The sequence below is a fragment of the Euwallacea similis genome, chromosome 6 (assembly GCF_039881205.1).
Source record: "Euwallacea similis isolate ESF13 chromosome 6, ESF131.1, whole genome shotgun sequence".
Classification (NCBI taxonomy): Eukaryota; Metazoa; Arthropoda; class Insecta; order Coleoptera; family Curculionidae; genus Euwallacea; species Euwallacea similis.
The window spans coordinates 2701532-2721182 of record NC_089614.1 but is presented as its reverse complement, the minus strand read 5'-3'; the positions used below and the strand labels follow the sequence as shown (position 1 = coordinate 2721182).

General features: G+C 35.8%; 2 protein-coding genes across 3 annotated transcripts; one reads left to right on the top strand and one right to left on the bottom strand.

Annotated features, from left to right (window-relative positions):
- Positions 1 to 21: 21 nt before the first annotated feature.
- On the bottom strand, positions 22 to 7406 carry LOC136409502 (chemotaxis regulatory protein ChePep-like). Its single transcript, XM_066391042.1, has 6 exons — positions 7297 to 7406; positions 5178 to 5328; positions 4911 to 5123; positions 2843 to 3567; positions 2219 to 2597; positions 22 to 362 (listed from the first exon to the last, which is right to left on the bottom strand). The coding sequence occupies exons 1-6, from the start codon at positions 7316 to 7318 to the stop codon at positions 164 to 166; spliced, it is 1689 nt and encodes a 562-aa protein (XP_066247139.1). The 5' UTR covers positions 7319 to 7406; the 3' UTR covers positions 22 to 163.
- A 1854-nt stretch (positions 7407 to 9260) lies between these two features.
- On the top strand, positions 9261 to 18940 carry dop (microtubule-associated serine/threonine (MAST) protein kinase dop). Of its 2 annotated transcripts, none has more exons than XM_066390997.1 (15): positions 9261 to 9645; positions 10062 to 10144; positions 10300 to 10472; positions 10523 to 10619; positions 10679 to 11892; positions 11946 to 12016; positions 12071 to 12298; positions 12347 to 12574; positions 14452 to 14735; positions 14794 to 15100; positions 15161 to 15384; positions 15435 to 15764; positions 16399 to 16867; positions 16927 to 17250; positions 17301 to 18940. In XM_066390997.1, the coding sequence occupies exons 1-15, from the start codon at positions 9483 to 9485 to the stop codon at positions 17810 to 17812; spliced, it is 4707 nt and encodes a 1568-aa protein (XP_066247094.1). In that variant the 5' UTR covers positions 9261 to 9482; the 3' UTR covers positions 17813 to 18940. The 2 variants fall into 2 exon arrangements, with proteins under 2 accessions (XP_066247094.1, XP_066247092.1); XM_066390995.1 differs by having other exon boundaries at positions 15158 to 15384.
- The last annotated feature ends 711 nt before the right edge of the window (positions 18941 to 19651 follow it).

Sequence of the window (19651 nt, the reverse complement as noted above, 5' to 3'; positions counted from 1 at the left end):
ACACGCTGCAGGAGCAAAATCGTTTGTTTCCATAAAAACGTAAAAACTTTATTTATTAAAAATAGATAACTTTTCGTCAACCGCGTCATAAAATTTATATGCAGTTTTAAAAATAAATAATATCAAAAAACATTACGTCGCAATTTGAGGACATCTAAAAAAGTTACTCTTCATGGCCTATGAATACAACTGGCTTTCCAGTTTTTAGGATTCTTAAACTGGAATTCCTCCCCAGCTTTTGCTTCACTTGAGATTGTTGATACTCCTCGTCTGTTGGTCCCAAGTAAGCTGGGCCATCTGGCTGTTGTTGGGCTTGTTTCTGTGGCGGCGAATCCTGAATGGCATATTGCTGAGTTTGGTAGCTGAAACGCATTTTTTTCTTTCGAGGATTTTTGATATTTCACCGTGCAAACAAAAAACAAAAAAAAAACATATGCTGATTCAAAAAATGTCTCCAATAAGCATCAATTTATAAGAAATATATACAGGATTGCTCATTAATGCGTCAGAGTGCGATATCTCAGTAAACATGATTTTTAGGAGGAAATGTTTTGTAGTGAAGTTTTTGGCCATTAAGAGGCGCGTATTTTAAAATTCCGTCATAAAACTGTGATAGGACTAAATTATGTTTTTTTAATGGAACCCCCAAATTTTTTGGCCATTTCCGGATTTATCATCAAATTTTAAGTTCAGTTTATGTAAATTAATCAGCTTATTGCTGACAATGCCAGTGAATGCATGGCCTTCTGATTTGATTAGATTTGCCAGGTTTTAAGTAAGTTTTGAAAAATGTATACGTTTGGAGGTAAATTATATTATTACAAATTTGTGCTTCTATTTCGTTATGAAGGCTATACGTTCACTGGCATTGTCAACAATGAGCTGAGCTGGTAACGGTGTTCTTGTCAGTTACACAACTATGCATTGTAGCTTATTTTTCAGAAATCCAAATAAAAAATTACATTTTTTTTTCGCCTAATTGACGGTCCAAATCAAAATTCAATAAGAGATAAAAAAAATAGTTGCGTAACAGACCGGGAATTTTATTTAAAAAAAAACAACCGTTTTCATGAGTGAATAAGAGTTCTGGTGTTTTTAACATTCGACTTTCTAGCAATTGATTTTGCCCTCTGATGATTTTAGAATAATAGCCCCCGTCAAATGTGCCCCGAGAAGAAAGATTATAAACCAAAGAGTACCCCCTATTAAGATAGGCAAAATGCCTTTTGATCTAAATCGAAAACTTAACTGAATGGGCATTAAGTACATAAGTTATAACCCTCTAATGCCATTCAGTTATGCAAAATACCTTTCCCGCACCCCTTAGACCAAAAAAATCTTAAACTGTCATCTTCTCAATTATAATTATTAACTTGAAAACTAATTTTTCAAAAAATATGAAAAAATCACATGTATATAAGAACCCTCGCGCATTCGCCACATTTTTTTCTTTTCTTGTTTCCTGCTAATTCTAATCTAAAAACGATTTTTTAAATATCAGTACTTTTTTTCAGTATGGACTGTAGGTCTAGTTTTTTTCTAATGATGGACATTTTTACAGCAAATCTAAGGGTATATAAAATGTGTCACTTTTTAGGCTGCGCCATATTGAAAAATGCAAAAAACTCAATTTTTTGGCATTTTTTTTCAATGTTGAATTAAGTATTTTGGCATAAAGTACGATAAATAGATACTATTGAATTATAAAAATGGATTAAATGGTCAAAAAAGCCAAGAAAGAACTAATTTTGTATACATAACAATATCACCATGAATCGATATATTTTTGACCAAGGAATATATAGTTAAACGTTGACCCCCTCATTCTGGGACACTCTGTATAAAGGGTCTTATGTCAAAAATTTACCGTTTCCGAGTCATTCGGGGAAATTCGAAAATTTTGATAGCTCCAAAGTCTTTCAGAAATCAATGCTGTACCCTAACCGTTACAAATTTCGGAATTGGTCTTATGGGGCTCCAAGACGACTTAATAAGTTACATTTCAACGTGTTTTAATTAAAAATGAAGTTCTCTATAATTTCCGAAATAGGCCTCCAATGTTGCACGATATCAAACCTCAATAATTTGCTTATTTCAAATGGAATGTCTCAGTTTTTTCGACGACATCGTGTTCAAAATCCAAAAATTTATCTTTTTTTTTTAACGTTACTCTATGTATTACAAATCACTATCAGACGACCAATGATAATGACCCTACCTTTGTTGGCTGGTTGAGGGCTGCTGAGTATGAGGAACTAAAACATAAGCCACAACTTGTTGTCTCGGTTTCGTGGCTTTGGTTACTGGAACTTGATGGTACTGAACAACGTTGTTTCTGTATTTCTGGTAGTTGTTATCTTTCGGGGTTGATTGAATTTGCTGAGTCGGTTTTTCACTCGGCTGCCACGAATACCTCCCCTTCTTTTCATCAGTTATATAATTGGCAGCCGGAGCAGATTCCAACTGGTACTCAACTATTTCTGGTTCGATGAAGTAGGCCACTTCTTCGTGTGGTGCTTGGCCGGGTTTATATACTATGTTTTTTTCGTATTTCACGTCTGATACATAGATTCGCTCTTTAGGATTCTTAGATGGTACTAGAAAAAAGGGCAAAGCTGATATGATTGATCTCTATTAGAGTCACATTTGTTGAAAAATGTATTCCTCGGGCTCCGAAAATTATCCACCAAAAGCAACAAGAATCAATCTTTTATAGTTCTAGTTTATAGAGGCAATTTAAGTATAAAGACCTTTCTGTTCATTGCATCTAAATGTCCCGTTTCGGAACAAAGTTAGATTTACTTATATCTTGAATCAACTAGTTTCCACAATATTGGCTTACCTTCAGTATCTTCAGGGAGTTCGTATGGATCTTGTGGTTGGTACAGATGACTTAACCCTGCCTCAGTTGGCAGGAATACTTTCTGCCTAATCTCTTCAGGTAATTTGGCTTGAAATTTAGGTGGGGGTGGTTTTTGTGGTTCTTCATCCTCCTTTTCTTCTTCTCCTTCTTCTTCTTCCCTTTCTTCTTCTTCATCCTCCTTCTCGGGTTCTTCATCATCGTCTTCTTGCTCGTCATTCTTTGCTACAGGGGCATCCTCAGGTGTACCATTTTTCTTCTCATATGATTGTTTATCTCCAGACTCGCGATTATATTCTACATTATGGTAATACACAATTTCCCGGTTAGGAGTCTTCGATTTTTCTTCCTTAGAAACTGGCGCAGGTCTCTTTTCATCATACTCAGGATCCGGTTTCCTTACAGGTTCTTCCTCCTCTTCATCATCATCACTTTCTTCCTCCTCTTTATCTTCTTCCTCTCCAACAGCAGGTTCATTTCCATATTGGACGTTCGTGTAGTAAACATACTCATCCTCAGGTTCGGAAATGTCGTAGTTCTGCGCGTGTCCTTTTTTAGCATTTAATTGCCTCTGAAGCTGTTCAGATCTTTTCTGTTCATATATAGCGTTTTCCCGGGCTAATATGGCATTCTGAATGGCGAGAATGTTTTGGGCAATTGGAGTAGGCTTCGAGGTCTCGATGATGTACTGCTCATACAGGGGCAACCTTTAAAAGGATTTGAGACGTTATGCTTCTATTTAAAACAATTTCTTACGTTTCTTTTGTCTTAAGGATAATAATATTCATGTACCTTTTGCTACAAGTAAAAAGCTTAATTGGGCAGAAAAATGTGCGGTAGATTTTTAAGCATTGACTGAAACCAAAACCGTGACTACATTAAATTTATTTGGTTATTGCAGTTTCATAATTCGTAGTCCCCGGAAATAATGTGAAATGTAGATTCTTGAAACTTGACTTCTACGAGAAGATACATAGTAAAAGTTCTCCGTAATTGAAAGTTACGGCAGCGTCACAATTAATAAGAAACATATACAATTTTGTCTATAAAACATAAATTTTGATACCGTTGAATTAGTCCATGTAACTTGTGCAGATATTTAAAGTTGGTAATAAACAGCTACACTAGGTAACTGGATGAATAATTATTATATAATTTTTGCAAAAATTCTCTCAATTTATTAGAGAACAATGACCACATTCGAGACAATTAGTGATGCATGTACTGTAACCGACAACAGAAACAAAAATTAAATTAAAAACTAAAAATGGCCATTATATCTGAGTACCTACAATGCTTTTTCCGTTTGTTTTTTTTAATTTTAATTAGTGTTAAACCACGTTCGTTTGGCGGAGAAACGGTTAAATTTGGTTCCTGAGAACCTTCCGTCTTTTTATTTAGCTATTGGTCTATAGGAATATACTATTATATTGTCATTGTTTTGTTATTATAGGTACCTATGTAGGTGTATTTTCTCATGTCTATTTATTGCAATTCTAACTTGTAATAATAGTGCCTAAAAAGTGCCTGGTTTTTCAATCTGGTGAAACACAATTTCGCAAAAAACCGTTTTTGTAAAAGATATTAAAATTGGAGACAACGATAACCATAAAATTAGGACAACGGCCAACCAACAGTAAAATCATTTATTTAGGAATATACCGTTAATAGTTATTTAATAAATATTCTACCAAGGTGACAAGTTTTTGAGACCTGCTGATTGGTCCTCTTCCTCTCTACTAATAATTACCATACATAATGCATATTAATGTAAATCAACAAAATCACCAGGCATCTTAGGTATTAAAATCTTCCAGTACCTCTTGAATTTGAATGTAACAAAAGCATGTATTTATCTACAGAGAGGATATTGCACTTGGTCATGCAGTCAGTCAAGCTTGATCGCACAAATTAAGCTGACACCAGAGACCACAATTTACTGCAGTTCTTAATTTGACACACTGCAATTTCTCGAAATGAAATTTGCATTAAATGTGCCTGTATTTGTTCAATATTCACCCATTAAAGTAACGCCGTAAAATCTACTCACAACTGTGACTCAGCTTGGTACTGTCTCGGTTGGTAAAGCGTTTTAGTTGTTGGTGTCACTTCTTTCAGGTACTGCTCGATTTTAGCCAATTTCTTTCCTCGCTTCGTCCTCCCAGCGGCCTCAGGATTGTTGGAGTCCTGGATTGTGTAAATTAACTCATGCTGAGTCGCTTGAACCTGAGGCGTCTCATGTTGGCCCTTTGCTGCCCCAGCACTATGACACAACATTCGCACCAAACTGACCAAGTATACCTATTGGCCTACTTACCTTGAAACGGGTTGTAAAGGTCGTTCCTGCTTTATATTGCGCTTATCTATAGGTTGGTACTGTGCTTCTGTGGGGTAATGCCTGTTGTTCTCAGAATTCGGAGACGAAGCCCCGTGAGAATGACACTGCAAGGCCAGAAACAGGATACCAACTGGAAAACGTACAGATACGTACTTATTAAGGACCACTCGAGCATAACTTCGGGTTATGCATTTCAATTATTGCCAATTTAATCTAGTGCAAAAGTCATTATTAGCCACAGTGTATTCATACGAACTTGGTCAATTTAGTTTAATGACTGAAATATATATGGAGCTGAGAGAATATGGAATTGTAGTAAAGTTATAAGTGAGCTCGAATTAAATAATGGCATTGAGTAATATTGCCACTTAGCTGAAGCGTTTTCTTTGAAAGTCAAATGCATGGTTCATTTATGCAAGGTGCCCAGGAATGGCTTGCACGCATTTTGAGAGGCGATTCCTTGGGTTAAATTAAGATGACTCTTCACTTAAACATGATATTGCAAAGTCTTCGTTATTCAGATATAGTTTCAGATTTTTTTTACATAAGATTTTGTTTCAGAAATGCCTCAGTTTTTTAGATATTAAGTTGCAAGTTTGTACACGCAAGACGAGATTTTAGAAATCGTTGTTAATATATAATATAACATAGTTCATTTTCTGGGGTCACACCCCTTTGTCCACCCCAAATTTTTTCGCGAGTCGCCACTGTCCGATTAGCGGCGTTTTCCTGGAACTTGGATAACCTGTTAAATTAAGGATATTTCATATTACTTGCATTTTTTCCGTATTTTTAACTGCTTTTGGGCTATTCGCGAAAACAGCCAGCAGTAATGCCCATTTGCCATTGATTAGAGTTAATCCCGAACATGACCAAATCAGAGTAAAATTGGGGCGTTTTCTGTGTTATTTTCACAAATAGATCGAAACCGAAATTCGAACTTCAGCAACCGAGCGCCCGGTGGCGCACCGCAAACAAGCTTGGGCTGGAAAAAGAGAGTCTGAGCCCAGAAAATGGACTATCCCGCAGATCTTAATAATTATTTTTTAAATCGAGATTTGAAGATTAGGTACAAAATTTCAATTTAATCTCTCGAAAACTACGGCAATTTATAAGTAAAACCTATTAAAAATCTGAAAATTAAACATTCTGTGTATCGGAAAGGGAGCGTTGGTAACTTTTTTTTTAATACATGAAGACTCCTTGGGTTTTAACCCAGCCAATCCCCCCCCAAAATATTTTCACGCAGTTTCTGGACGCCCTGCATAACTATTCGCGTTATTGATTTTATTACTATAATAAACAATATTATAGGTTTCTTGCAAAGCTTTTTTCCAAAATCGATACAATCTGTATCGATCCGGGCGATTAAATCATTGTTGACTGTAGGATGTAACGTGAAAGGATAATCGAAATAACAAAATTTTCTCTTTTAAATAGATTTAGGTAAATGTATCTCTACCATATAAACAACTTGAAACGCTATTAAAATATTACGTAAAGATGATCTTTCTCCGTGGCTTGTAAATAGTAAGATTGTTTAATTGGTATTTCAGAGCAAGATAAACTTTTTTTTATAATCTAGGGTAGCCAATACTTCTTGTGCGAGGTAGGAGGGGTTTTTACATTTTTTAGAATTTAGTTCTATTTGCCACATGTTCGCCCTTTAAAGCTGATAGTAACGTTTGCCTGGAAGCGCCAAACATTTTTTATTTTGCTGAAATGTTTTAGTAATTTTCAGATTTTCTCTAATCTGCCTATTCATTTCTACAACATTGTATCATGAAAAAACACACGCAAAAATTTCTCATTTTATAGCTTACGAAATATTTTCAAACCCGGTTTGAATTAAAATAAAAACAGGCGCCCCAAATGAGAAACGAAATGTTTAGGTACAAGAGTAGGAGATCACTACCTGCTTATAAGCAGGCGTGACTTAGGACTTCTGGGATAAAAATAATTTAAAATAAGAATAATTTTGAAGCTCCATTCAGATGACGTTTAAAAAACTCCGTATCACCCACAAAAACTATTTCACTATCACTATAAAGGGCACTAATCCACATGCTGCCGTTTGTGCTGAAAAAATGGACTTTACCTTGCGAAAGTGCAATATGCATCTTGGCAGGGCGAACAATAAAGTAGTTAAGAAAGAACTGCCGCAGATTCGTACAGACTAAGTACTTATATAGCTTAACTTTTGTAGGAGAAAGGACTATTGCAGCGGATTCATACATGCTGCGATAGGATACCTATGAGAGCTATCTTATTTTATTCTAAATTGCTTTTTGTATTATAGATTTGTGTTGAAATGTATGCTGCTTTTTCGTTCTAATTTATGCCTTCTGCAAAATAATACAGAGCTTTTTCGGTAGCTACAGCCATAATTTAGTTGCTGCATTCAAGGAAAGAAAAAAGAAACCCAAATTGATGGTATTGGTGATCAACATCAAAATTACCCATCAATTCGTCAACTCCGCAACGTTTGAAAGCCCACGAATAAGAAAACGACGTTAGTAGAAGGTTTGAATAGGTGACAATTCAAGGTTTATCGCTAATTAATAAATTAGGTAACTTTTGATTTTATAGCGATATAACGGGTGACTATTAATAAAACTTGACTAACCTAAACGGCGCGGCCCCCGTTTCGGACCTAGAGGACCAGGGTCAATTTTTGGATCTGGACGACGGAGATGTCAAAGTCGGCTTAGACAATCAGGGGTCCTTTTTCGGACCTGAATGACTGGGGTCGTTCTTCGGACCTAGACGGTCGGGGTGCCAGAGCCGCACTTGGACGGCTGAAATCTAACGGTGAGCGGTGAATGTAAGACGTTGATGAAGCAGTTTGCTATTGACCATCAAACGTGTGACTGATACCATATCAGACATGAATTTATCTAAGACATGTCTGATGTTGCAACACCGACGTGAGGTTTTTGTAATGATCTCCCTTTAATTTATTGTAATTTAGAACGTACCCACTTATTAAATGTGTAGTGTATTAAACATTTTTCCATTTAATGTATTACATAATTTTATGGTTTTTCACCGACTTTAATTAATTAGATTTAAAAAAAAACAGTGTTTGCGCTAAAATTGAATTACTCTACCGTTGCGGTGTTTAAATCCTCTGTGCTTACCCTGATATAACAGATATATCAGAAGTAATGTTTTTTTTAATGATTCTTTAATTTTTTAATATGTCTCACATTTTAAAGACTCCTACAACTCTATTCGCGATCATAAACTATACAATCAACAATTTGTCGAATAAAAGTAACGTTCATCATGTTCCTAATCACAAGCGTATTCAAGAACCACCTAGTGTTTGTTCAAACTCGTGGCTAATGGTTTTTTCCAGTGCTTAATGCGTGGATCAGTTACATAAAAAAATCAAAGCCTCAACACAATATGTTCCGCGTAATTGACTATGATAATTATATTGATGATCGTACTGGGCAAAGTATCTGTAATTAATTATTGTTATTACTCCAAAAGGTAATACGTGCTAGGCAACCCAATATACATGTTCGAAGGATTTTTAATTTTAGACGAATTGCATCACGTGATACTAAAATAGCAATCTTTATTGGTTTTGATGAGGGGAACTGTCAATTTCCTTACATTTGTGCATTTCACAGCATTGCCAGATTATCCACGAGCCCAAATATCTGATAGTTTCAATCTCAATTATGTTAGATTGTAAATTTCGGTAACACTATCATAATTACCTAATTGAACCTTTAAATTATAACATGTTGCACACTTCCTGAGTTTTAAAATATAAACCCGTCTCGGAAATCGTTAAAATCTGATAAGGTTACATACTAAACGACGCGAGTTTATTAAATTTAAAACGTAATACAGATAGTAAGATAAGAACTTAATGGAATCTGATGCCACCGGAAGATATCGATAAATTTATGCCGCTTTTTATGATATGAGAGCAAAATTTCACTAAAATTTATATTAAATCTACATAATAAATATTGAAAATTCATCCAGGATGTTTTGAAGAGAATCTTCTCTGAATACTTGGCAACGGTGTTAGGAGGAGGGAGGAGGAGGCAGGAGGTAGTATCTGTCATCCATCCATTTGGTTACGTTTTTCGCAGTGTATCATTAAATTAATTGTAGTAATAACAATAATAATGGCTTCAAGTACGTTTTGTGCTATAAAGTTAGTAGTCTATCTTCAGTTAACAGATATGTTAACGTGTCGGCTCGGTAAATGAAGTTGAAACCAGCCTGGACGAGTGAAAGTGGTGAGACGTGAGACAATAGATGGAGGACCACACTGAAAACAACGGGGCTAAGTCGCGGTCTCGTTCGAATTCTGCAAGAGTTCTGGTTTTCGATGAACCTCGAGTTTATTTGGAACAAAAACAGAGATGCAGCGTGGGGCCTGTTCAGGAGTCTGCCCTTGTTTCTATGCGACACCAGTCAGGTAATTATCTATATTTGTCTCTTGCTCAATTCCCACACAGCACATTATTTTAATTACCAGCAGCTTTCCCTTGATTCTAGTAAAATCAATCTTGGGCAAAATGAAGTATCTAGAAAAATTCCCCCTAAATAAACTGACAATATTATATCTTCTAGTTTCACAACATGTTTCTTAAATTTTGTGTTCTTTAGAGGCAATTTCCTAACCATTACTCAACTATACCTAACTATTGGTTGAGTCATGCAGTACTATTTTTGTTGTTTTTCAATCTGTGACACTTTAGATTGAGAACTAAGTAAAAAGTAAGGTATCCTTTATTTCCTATGCCTAACTAATTAAATACTTATCTGGTTTTTCCATCTAATAACAGCTAATGCCAATTAGGTATCCTGGATTTCAAAGATTTTCTTTTGTAGATCTACAACATGCATCCTCAAATTTGTTGAAATTTCATAACTCTGTTCTTGGAAAGTCAGCACCTTCACTTTCTGCAAGTATGGTAAGTGCATCTTACAAACTATTTTAAAAAGAAATCTTTTAGATTTTGACTAATTTTCACATTTTAGAGTAATTTTTTGAAAATGAATGAAGCATGCTTTTTTTTAACTTTAATTATAAGTTACAATTTACTTCTCTGATTGACAAAAATTACAGAGAGATATCAACATAAATCGACGGAATAGTCGGCCGACCATAAACCGATTGAGCCTTGTTGCAAATACCTCCCCTATTTTACCACGATCTCATTCACCAATATGTGGAAGTCCCATTGATAGTCCTAGAAATCCTCAAAGTTTCATTAACTTTTCTTTTGCGCCAATTAAAAGGTGAGAATCAAAGTAAAACTGACAAGTTTAGTATTTTATGTGTATTCTAGAGTTGTTGCTGGGTACCGAGGAGATGGCAGAAGGTGGTCTGTAGCATCTTTGCCATCTTCTGGGTATGGAACCACTCCAGGAAGTTCAAATATGTCGGTTAGTGATTTAAAGTACATGAATTTAAATACTTCTTTTTTATCTTTTCCTAATTTCAGTCCAAGTGTTCTAGTCAAGAAAGGCTTCATCAGTTACCGCATATTCCCACCACTGAAGACATTAAAATGTTAACTCATCATTTTTCTAGTAATGAAAGTAATCCATCTCTGCCAGGAAGTAGTTATGATGACACTTGTGTTACACATAAATCTCATTTACATAGGCCACGATCTAGGAGCCTCAGTAGTCCAAGCAGATCTCCAGTAATTGACAACGAAATATGTATGATGAATGTGTTATACAAAGAGAGGTTTCCTAAAGCTACACAGCAGATGGAAGAAAGATTGTCCCATTATATAGAAGAAAACAAAACATTTGATTTTGGGGAAGAATGTGATTATTTACCAATTGTCAGATTTGTTCATCATCAGGTTTTGGAAATGGCCAGAGATTGTCTCTATAAGTCTCAGAATAAATTAATTACTAGTCGTTATTTTTATGAAATGTCAGAAAACTTAGAGAGATTGCTTATGGAAACTAAAGAAAAATCAGAAGATGCAGCAGCCATGGTTACAGGATTTATTAAAAAACTTCTTCTAATAATATCTAGACCTGCTCGACTTCTAGAATGTCTTGAATTTGATCCAGAAGAGTTTTACCATTTTTTGGAGGCAGCTGAAGGACAAGTCAAAGGACTCCAAGGCTTGAAAGCTGATATACCTCAGTATATAATTCAGAAATTAGGTCTCAATAGGGATCCTATAGCAGAGTTGCAGCAAGAGTTGAAAGACTGCAATTGGTCTGCCAATTCTTCTCGTTCTTCCCTTTGTATGTCAACATCCACTCCAACAGTGAAGAAGCACCTTAATAATCCAAATGAGCAAGACTTTGAAGTAGTCAAGCTGATCTCTAATGGGGCATATGGAGCAGTCTATTTAGTTAAGCATAAACAAACTAGGCAGAGATTCGCCATGAAGAAAATCAACAAAAACAATCTTATGCTAAGAAATCAAGTAGAACAAGTATTTGCTGAACGCGATATATTGAGTTTCGCCGACAATCCCTTTGTAGTAAGCATGTATTGTAGCTTTGAAACTAAGAAACATTTATGCCTGGTTATGGAGTATGTGGAGGGTGGAGACTGCGCTAGTTTATTAAAGAATATTGGCCCTTTACCTCCTGATATGGCTAGATTTTATTTTGCTGAGACAGTTTTAGCTGTGGAGTACCTTCATTCTTACGGAATTGTGCATAGAGACCTTAAACCAGACAAGTGGGTTAGCTAATAGTGTTTAAGTATTGTATGCTGATATAATCACGTTTTAGCTTGTTAATTACTGCCCTTGGGCACATTAAATTGACGGACTTTGGTCTAAGTAAAATGGGCCTAATGTCACGTAAGTTTTCATATTAAAATGATAAGTAATTAGTACTGTGAATTCATATTTTAGTGGCCACAAACCTCTATGAAGGTTACATTGATTCTGAAGCCCATCAATTTTCTGACAAGCAAGTGTTTGGTACTCCTGAATATATCGCTCCAGAGGTTATTCTTAGGCAAGGTTATGGCAAACCAGTAGATTGGTGGTCTATGGGCATTATATTATACGAATTTCTCATTGGGTGTGTCCCATTTTTTGGAGACACACCTGAAGAATTGTTTGCACACACCGTGCAGGGTAAGTTTAATGTTTAAGCTTTCATTTTATAGAATGTTTTTAATTTAGATGACATTGAGTGGCCCGAAAATGAAGATTGGTCAATTCAAGAAGAGGGAAAAGATCTTATAACTGCACTGCTACAACATTCCCCTAGGGAAAGACTTGGGAGTGGGGGAGCGCATGAAGTTAAAGATCATGTGTATTTTCAAGGGTTAGATTGGAATTCTTTATTGAGGCAGAAGGCAGAATTTGTGCCCCAGCTTGAGCATGATGAGGATACCAGTTATTTTGACAGTAAGGATTCCTAATGTTTGGTAACTTAATTATGGGATTTTTTTTTTGCTCACCCTACGATATAATTATTATATGTAGTTTCTGCAAAACTTACTCATCGGCACGAATAAAAGGAAAAACTGAAAATACACTCGACCTATCCATACCATATCCCCAGTGCGACTACGTAGTAATTTCATTCCGTTTATACGTTCTTTGTTCAGTTCTTTTGTTAAAAATGATTAAAAAGGCCCAAAAGGCACTCGTCGCAGAGTAGGAATAAACAGAGGGAGATTAATAAACTACGTAAGGGAGTCAACCATATGCAGGAGGAACCTAGAGGATAATGAATCATGAATTAATTCCTCAAGTAGATACCTGATGTTGATGATTTATAAGCAGTTTGTTTTAGTTAAGTCTCTTGTCCAAAATGAGACGTTTCTTATTGATATGGAATGCTCAAATTTCGTTTCTTCTATATAGGTTGTTACCGTTATAATACAAACAGCAAGAAAAAACACTATCACTACTAAGTATATAAATAATTAAACTGAAAATATAGATTCAAAGTATGTGCCTCATCGATTTTCGCATAACTGAAGGCATTTGGAGCTATTTGGACTATTTTAACACCGATGGTACTAAAGTAGGATATTGGTGGAAAGCAAGAGGTATTACAATTATAGCAAATTAACTTCTTCTTTACCGAATATTGACACTAATAGAGAGTCAAGTAGACTATCTGTTAATTTAGAATATGAGCTAACAACTATATCTGATCACCATATTATCCATATATCGATTTATTTGCAACAAAATTAAAACAAAAAAACATACATATGTATCATTGTTATCAGATCCCAATTGTTGCTATATCGCTGATACTGTAGACTGGTCGAAACACTATTTTTACGTTTTTACCTTTTTCTCATTATTAATTCGACTCTTATAAAATATTAGACTAAAGAAAGCTTTATGTATTCTAGTTCTTCCAAATCGACCTACGCATCTGCGATATTCACGATTTCAAATGTTGTTAACTTTAAAACACATTCACTTGAAACCAGGAAAAATCTATTTATATCTCTGAAAATGCCACCTTCTATATTGTGAGATTTCCTTGGTTGCAGAGAGACTCTCTAGAATTATATTAAATAATATTTAAATTTTGAGAACAAATAATTAAGAGGATTTTAAGTGTTTTTCATACCCATCTTCCTAAAATTAAATATATAAGAACCTCCCTAAAAAGCTATACCTGAAATCTCTATCAAGGATTAAAAATACTAACGAATTGGTATTCATTAGAATCCTTGAATTTAGAGGATCTAACTTGTAGACCTGGGACTTTTACAGCATTAAACATCGCCAATAAAGTACAATCTCTATCTCTGGTTAGAATTAAGAATATTCAGAAGGACACAGTTAAATTAGAGATCAGGGTTAAACAACTTTAAGAAAAAGCTATCAACCAATTTTTTTCCTTTACTGTCATACCAATCCATAGCTTTTCCATGGCGTTTGCTTAGACTTTAGCTGCTTTCAGATCAAAGATTATAGAAAAAATGTAAAACAAGGCTTATTTGATATTTTTATCAAACAATTTCTTTAAATTTTGTAATTAACCGGCTGCAGCATGCAAATGATAGCGCATTTTCAAGGGTAATTTTTAAGAAATAAATAGTAACATAGTTACTAATTGTTAGAATACTCTAATATGCGTTCTTAGTATATGTATAATTAATAATTCTTCTTATATTAAAATTTGTTGTTGATGAATTTGGTTACAATTAATTGGCAAATTTGACGGAAACTACATATATTAATTAAATTTCTGGACAAGTTCGGAAAATTAAAATGAATCGTTCCAACTAAGTAGGTTAATCGCAAAATTTTAGGTCGTATGGATAGATATAGCCATGAAATTGAAGACGACACGGATGATACCGACGATTCGCCAGTCTTTGGATTGTTTTCCTCGTGCTCTCCACAGTACCGTAAAACGCATGGTTCAAAACTAAGCCTTACTTCCGATTCCAGTAGCCTCAGGTCAAGTTCACTCGCTACCGCTGAAGTAACGACCCCTGAAGCTTCGGGAAGCGAATCAAAATTTAAACCCAAAATACCTCAGAGTATAGTTCAGGAATCGGGCGCTATTCCGAAATGTGTTGAATCTAGAAAGGTACTTGCCAAAAATATGTTAAATTACATTTCATATATTCACAATGCTTCGTTCATAGATTTCTTTGGACTTGTCTTTGTGTACGATTACAACCCCTGAATCGTCTCAAACGGACAGTGACGACGTGTCTCCACAGATTCATAGAAGGCGGAAGGCAGCCCATGGTCGTGATATGTTGCCGAAATTCTCCATTTCTGTGGAAGATGAGCACAGTAGCAGTTTAGATGCTGGGACTTCGTCATCGGAAAATCGAGAATTGTCGCCGTTAAGGAGAGTTCCAGTACCCAGTCAACCCGTCAAACATAAATCTAGATCAGTTGTCAAGAGCGCGTCGGCCTCTGGTTTGTCATTGATGATTCCGTCAGGTGAGCATTTCCTTCAGATAGCATGAAAAGATTTGAGTAATGTTAAATGTGTTACAGAAGATTTTCAAGCTCCCCCATGCAGCGTACATTCTCCTAGTGGTGGTGGTTCCAGTACTGCCAGTTCTAGAGACACATCGCCTTGTAGAGAATTATCGCCGTTAGTAACAAGTCTGAAGCCGCCGATAATAATCCGAAGAGGTCCTAAAGGCTTCGGCTTTACCGTCCATACAATCCGGGTGTATTACGGGGATACAGATATTTACACCATGCATCACTTGGTGATGGTATGTTATATTAATTTGTTTCTCCGTGTGCTTCTAACAGATTTTTCCAGGCTGTCGACGAAGGGAGTCCAGCCTTCGAGGCTGGACTGCGACCTGCAGATCTGATAACCCATATCAATGGCGAAGCCGTGCAGGGGTTGTACCATACTCAAGTATTACAACTGCTTTTGGGAGGTGCCGAACACGTCAGTCTGCGTGCTACACCTTTGGAGCAAACCTCAATTAAGACCGGTGGTAGAAAACGAGAACCAGGACAAAGCAAACTCGCCAAAAGGAGCTTGAACAGGCAAAAGAAACAGAAGAGGGATGGAGACAAGCGCAGGAAAACTTCGCTATTTCGGAGGATTAGTTCTAAAAGAGCCAGTGCTGAAATGCAGCAGGTTTGATTTTCTTAATTGGCAACCTTAATTGAAATTAAATTAAATTGCTTTAATTGAAAAGTGTATAGTATGAATCCGGCACCACACGTCAATTTAAGCCAGAGCCAGCCTAAATAAACTAATATACACTAATCCTTAAATGAAGATACAATAAAGAAGACTGTATTTAACTTTTAACTAACAGTAGTATCTTGTACGCTTGTCTGACATAAAAGTATCGCAACGCATTGTAATTACCAATGCTTTCTTACTTTTACATATATTGGCTGGTAAGGAAACAAAAAGTTTATCTAGTGCATTATTTGATATGTTTCTGCACTCATGTACAACACACGTTTTGTAAACAGGCTTTATCCAACTCATTATGAAAATGAGTAAGTTTTAGAACTAATGTGCATCGAGGAATACTAGATAAATAGCAAAATAGCGCTCATTAAGTAGTGCATAACCTAGTGTCTGCCGTGGTTTTACTATAATTCCACGTTCACTGACGTACTTAAATCACTTAAGGCTCCGCAAACAATACTTTTTGGGAAATAAAATAAGTTATTTTTAACCGATGCTTTCCATAATTAATTAAAAAATAATGCTGAATAATTCTTCAAGTAATAATGTATTTGGATCTTTACTTTAGATGGCAGCAAATATCCAATCACCAGTTAGCGTCACGCCTAGCAGAAGTTTTCAGTCATTCCCTCGCAATGACAGCAGTTTTTCTTCAAACACTGTTAGGAACGCAACAACTAACCGTTCAACCCTTTCACCATCGGACTCATTCAGTCAACATTCCGGCAATTCGACCCCCGCCTCCACTTCATCGGGAACTCCCTCTCCGACAACCGCTCCGAATGGCAGAAATGCCAAACAGCACTACCAGAGGCCTTCAACACTGCATGGGTTGAAACACAAGCTACATTCCAGTGGATGTTCCAAATCTTTACATGCCTCCGGCCCGTCCTGCCCTACCAATGGTCCCAATCGAAGAAAATCGGTGGGGCACATCCCGCTTTCGCCTTTAGCTCGGACGCCTTCACCTTCACCTTTACCCGCTTCACCTACGCGTTCTCCCAGTCCTCTAGCCTTCCCTATTGGGCATCAGCCTGGTAAGATTTCACATGTAAGGGTTTCGGCAATATATATACATATATTTTTTTAATGGCAGGTAGTTCAAACACTACTCAATCATATAGTCCCAGTGCAGGGTCTGCGCCCATCACAGTTACAGCCCAATCAAAAAAAAATTTTGCGAGACACAAAGGATCAGAACCGGGGTCTCCGTTGCTAAGAAGGGCTTTATCTCCAGACCGCCTGCATCCCAGAAGTGCTGAAACTAAATGCTCCATATCGCCTCTCTGCTCTTCAGGTACTGTCACTCCTGTGACTAAATCTCAAAGTCGGACAGGAAACTCTTCAGTTTGGAGACCGGGTTGTTCGACTGATAAAGAGAAGGAAGGGGAGACAGAGTTTCAACAGTCTAATGAACCAGGTGTGACGTTAAAATGTTTGAAATGAATAGGAGTTTTATTATTTTTTTAGGTCCGTCATCATCAACATCTGAAAATCGTCTTTCGTTACCACTGGCCGGACCTGGAGAGTTTTTGCCACGTATTGCTGAAGAAAAAGACTCACCAACAGGTGGGCAGGAATTAAAAGATAAAAGTCAAGATTCTCATCAGATATGTGCAGGCGACAGTATTCAGGAATCTCAAAAGCAGGAAAATCAAGCACAAATATCTGTTTCAGTAGTGGAGGATAAAGCAGAAAAGGTTATTTTCAAAAGTGCAAGTGATTGTAAGTCTGAATCCTTATCCATCGGAAAAGAAAATGCTAAAAACTTTGAGAATGCGGCAGATAAAAACTCTTCACCGAAATCGGTGACCGACAGTAAGACGGAAAATACTTCTCAATCTTCCGCCGAAACCAAAGATAAAAAATGTCCTTCAAAAATTCATTCTAAGGATAAGCCACCAGATGGCAAACCAAAGGAAGCTAAGTCTAACAAACCGGAAGAAAAAGAACCCAAATCAAGCAAATCAGTCAAGAAGTAGATTATCTAAAAATCTTTAGAAAAGTATCGCTTATCTTCAACTGCAAAATGACTTTTATCAAAGGTTTATTTCTCGCTTGTTTTGGTTGCTTTCTAGATAAAAAGACTGAATTTTTTGTTGTATATTTCGTAGCTTCCGCGTCCCGCTTCAATTCTAAGCTTGGTTTCGAATCTTTCAAGTTCGAAGGCTTAGTTGCTCAATGGATTTTAGCAAATCATTGTTTAAATGCTCCACGCATAAGTTTACGATATGATGATATGAATAATTATGATGTGATGTTAGATGTAATATTTCTTAAATTTTAAGCGTTTCATTCGACTAAGAAGGCTGTTTTACGATTTTTATTGTTGTGAGTGAGTTATCAAATATCTTGCTTTAAATTTAAAATTCTATTTTTCTCTTAGAGTAATTGTTTTTCATATATACATAAAGTCAGCATATAATATGCTATGTAATATACCTACTTTACAGGAATACTTGGATCTCATATCTAAAATTATTACTGGCAACCGCAAATGAAATTTGAAACGTGACAAATGACTTTCAAGATATTATGGGTAGTTGCGATGGTTCATATATTGTTTTATTGTGTATTCAACTGAATTTTCTAAATTTAACTTCGTTTTTGGTTTAGGAACAATCATATTTGTGCGGCACTCACTTTTATCGAAGTTATTGCCAGTCAAATATTGTTTATTTGTTTCACTGTGAATCTGGTGTGTCTTACTAAGGATCATAGCAATTTCTCGACATGCTTTCACTTAAAATTTACTGTAGTCTGAAGTAAATCTCGTCAATGTTTGATGAATTTGAATTTATGTTAGTCGTCTATAGCTTAGGCGTGTAGGTCATTAATGTTTTTCTGAAATTATTAATTTTATTTTCCATTTAATTTTTTCCCCTATTTAATTCACTACTTATTTTTTATTTTTATTTTGCCTTGTTGCTTCCTTCAAATGTTATCTAACGCACTTTTATTTTATTGTCTTAGCTAAGATACACTAGCTGTAGGTAACGTATATGTATACAATTGTTTTTTCATCAGTACTTAATTCGCAATAACCTAAGTTCATATAACAAAAAAATGTGATTCTGATGTTTTTTAAACTGTTATAACTAACGGGCGATAATTAAAAAAAAACCGTAGGCGGTGAACTTTAAGCTTAGGACGTTGGTTAAGCAGTTTATCACTTACCATTAAACATCTGACTAACAGTTCAATTAATCTCAAACGTGCCTCTGATATTTCAACGCCTACTTGAGGTTTTTTTAATGATCATCCTTTATTATGCATTATGTTTATGTCGATTGTCGAATAAAATATTTGAACAATTTAATGTCATTTCAGGGATATTTGTAAGAAACATTAATTGATCCAATACCAAGTGGGTAATCCCTAAGTACTGCTGTCATATCTTGGTCATTTATGCATTGCAGGGTCTATCTTTTGTTCGATCAATTGACATGCTATCGTTATACCTACTTGCAATAGTAGAATCGCAATACAAATGTTACAAAAGAAAAACCAAGAAGGAAAGGAGCATATAACTTGGAAAGTTTCTTATTATGATGACACGGTTTCAGTTACATTTCCAATGGGGACCGGGTTAGATAGGTACTAATATTCCTGCAATTTTCCGATCGTCTACATGTTAGAAATTTGTGAATCAAATTTTAAAAAAGTGAAATGAAATTTTGGGTCTTTCCAGGCCTTAAAGCCAAAATGGAGTTTAATTTTGAAATTCTCAGCTTTTTTGCTCTCGATCTAGAATTCAAACAATTTAATAATTGATTAAATCAGTTGTAACGAGCACCGTTTCAGTTTTTTTACGCCAGACC